At 45.0% G+C, this 823-nt stretch overlaps 1 protein-coding gene across 10 annotated transcripts in view; it reads left to right on the forward strand.

Moving 5' to 3' along the window:
• The window catches only part of LOC119588069 (leucine-rich repeat serine/threonine-protein kinase 1-like), a 34,372-nt gene that overhangs the window by 31,310 nt on the left and 2,239 nt on the right, over positions 1 to 823 (forward strand). For all 10 annotated transcript variants that reach the window (XM_037936766.1, XM_037936764.1, XM_037936767.1 and 7 more), the window contains 2 exons: positions 94 to 351; positions 525 to 739. In XM_037936766.1, coding sequence (XP_037792694.1) covers positions 94 to 351; positions 525 to 739 — 473 coding nt within the window. The remainder of the gene's footprint in view (positions 1 to 93; positions 352 to 524; positions 740 to 823) is intronic.

The raw sequence follows: 823 nt of genomic DNA on the forward strand, positions 1-823 counted from the left end.
TTTTATCTGATGAAATCTCTGCGTTTACTGTTTCTATGTAATCAGTTGGAGGTATAGAAGATTTGTTATTGTATTTGCTTGGCCTTTCCACAGCACCCGTGACTATGGAAGAGTCTTCAGCTATTGCCTTGAGCCCGATGCACCCCAGTCATCTCCTGTTCGGTCACTCTGCAGCTTGCATGCACTAGGAAGAGTTGCAGTTGCTCTTTGCAATGGCCGTCTTTTCCTGTGCAGTTCAGATGTTACTCCAACATCTCCTGTGCTTGGTGAAGGAAGCTTTGTTATGACTGAGTTAGCTGGATCCACACAGGAGATTCACTGCTTGGCGGTGGCCCAGACTCCTACTACGTGGTATGTTGCATTGGAAGTCTTATTGCAAATACTAAAAGGGAAGGGAAGACATTTTACTGACAGAGAGAGAGATTATTGGTTTGGGAATTGTAGATATGATGCTTAAGTTACAGTATTTGTAGTTTAGTTTCCCTTAAACATACAGACACAGACAAACCTCTCCCCTTCAACAGGTCTTTATGGTGTGGAGGCAGCGAGGGGACAATGAGCATCTTCTCCCTGCGCGATGATGGCTTGGTGGTGAGCCAGGACTCTGTCTCACACTTCACCACCTCCACACCTCCTCCCTCAGGAGATGCCTGTGATGTCCTGATCCTCCATGCGCCACAGACCATCTCAGCCGTTTCTAGACACCTAAGGAACTCTATTTGGTCTTATGTTTATCCAGGTAAGGTGGGCTCTCAGTTTGACATAAACTGTTTATTGATAAACTGTTCAAGACATTTTTTAAGATAATTCTTAACCCCATTGT

Source organism: Penaeus monodon, chromosome 23, assembly GCF_015228065.2.
Source record: "Penaeus monodon isolate SGIC_2016 chromosome 23, NSTDA_Pmon_1, whole genome shotgun sequence".
NCBI lineage: Eukaryota > Metazoa > Arthropoda > Malacostraca > Decapoda > Penaeidae > Penaeus > Penaeus monodon.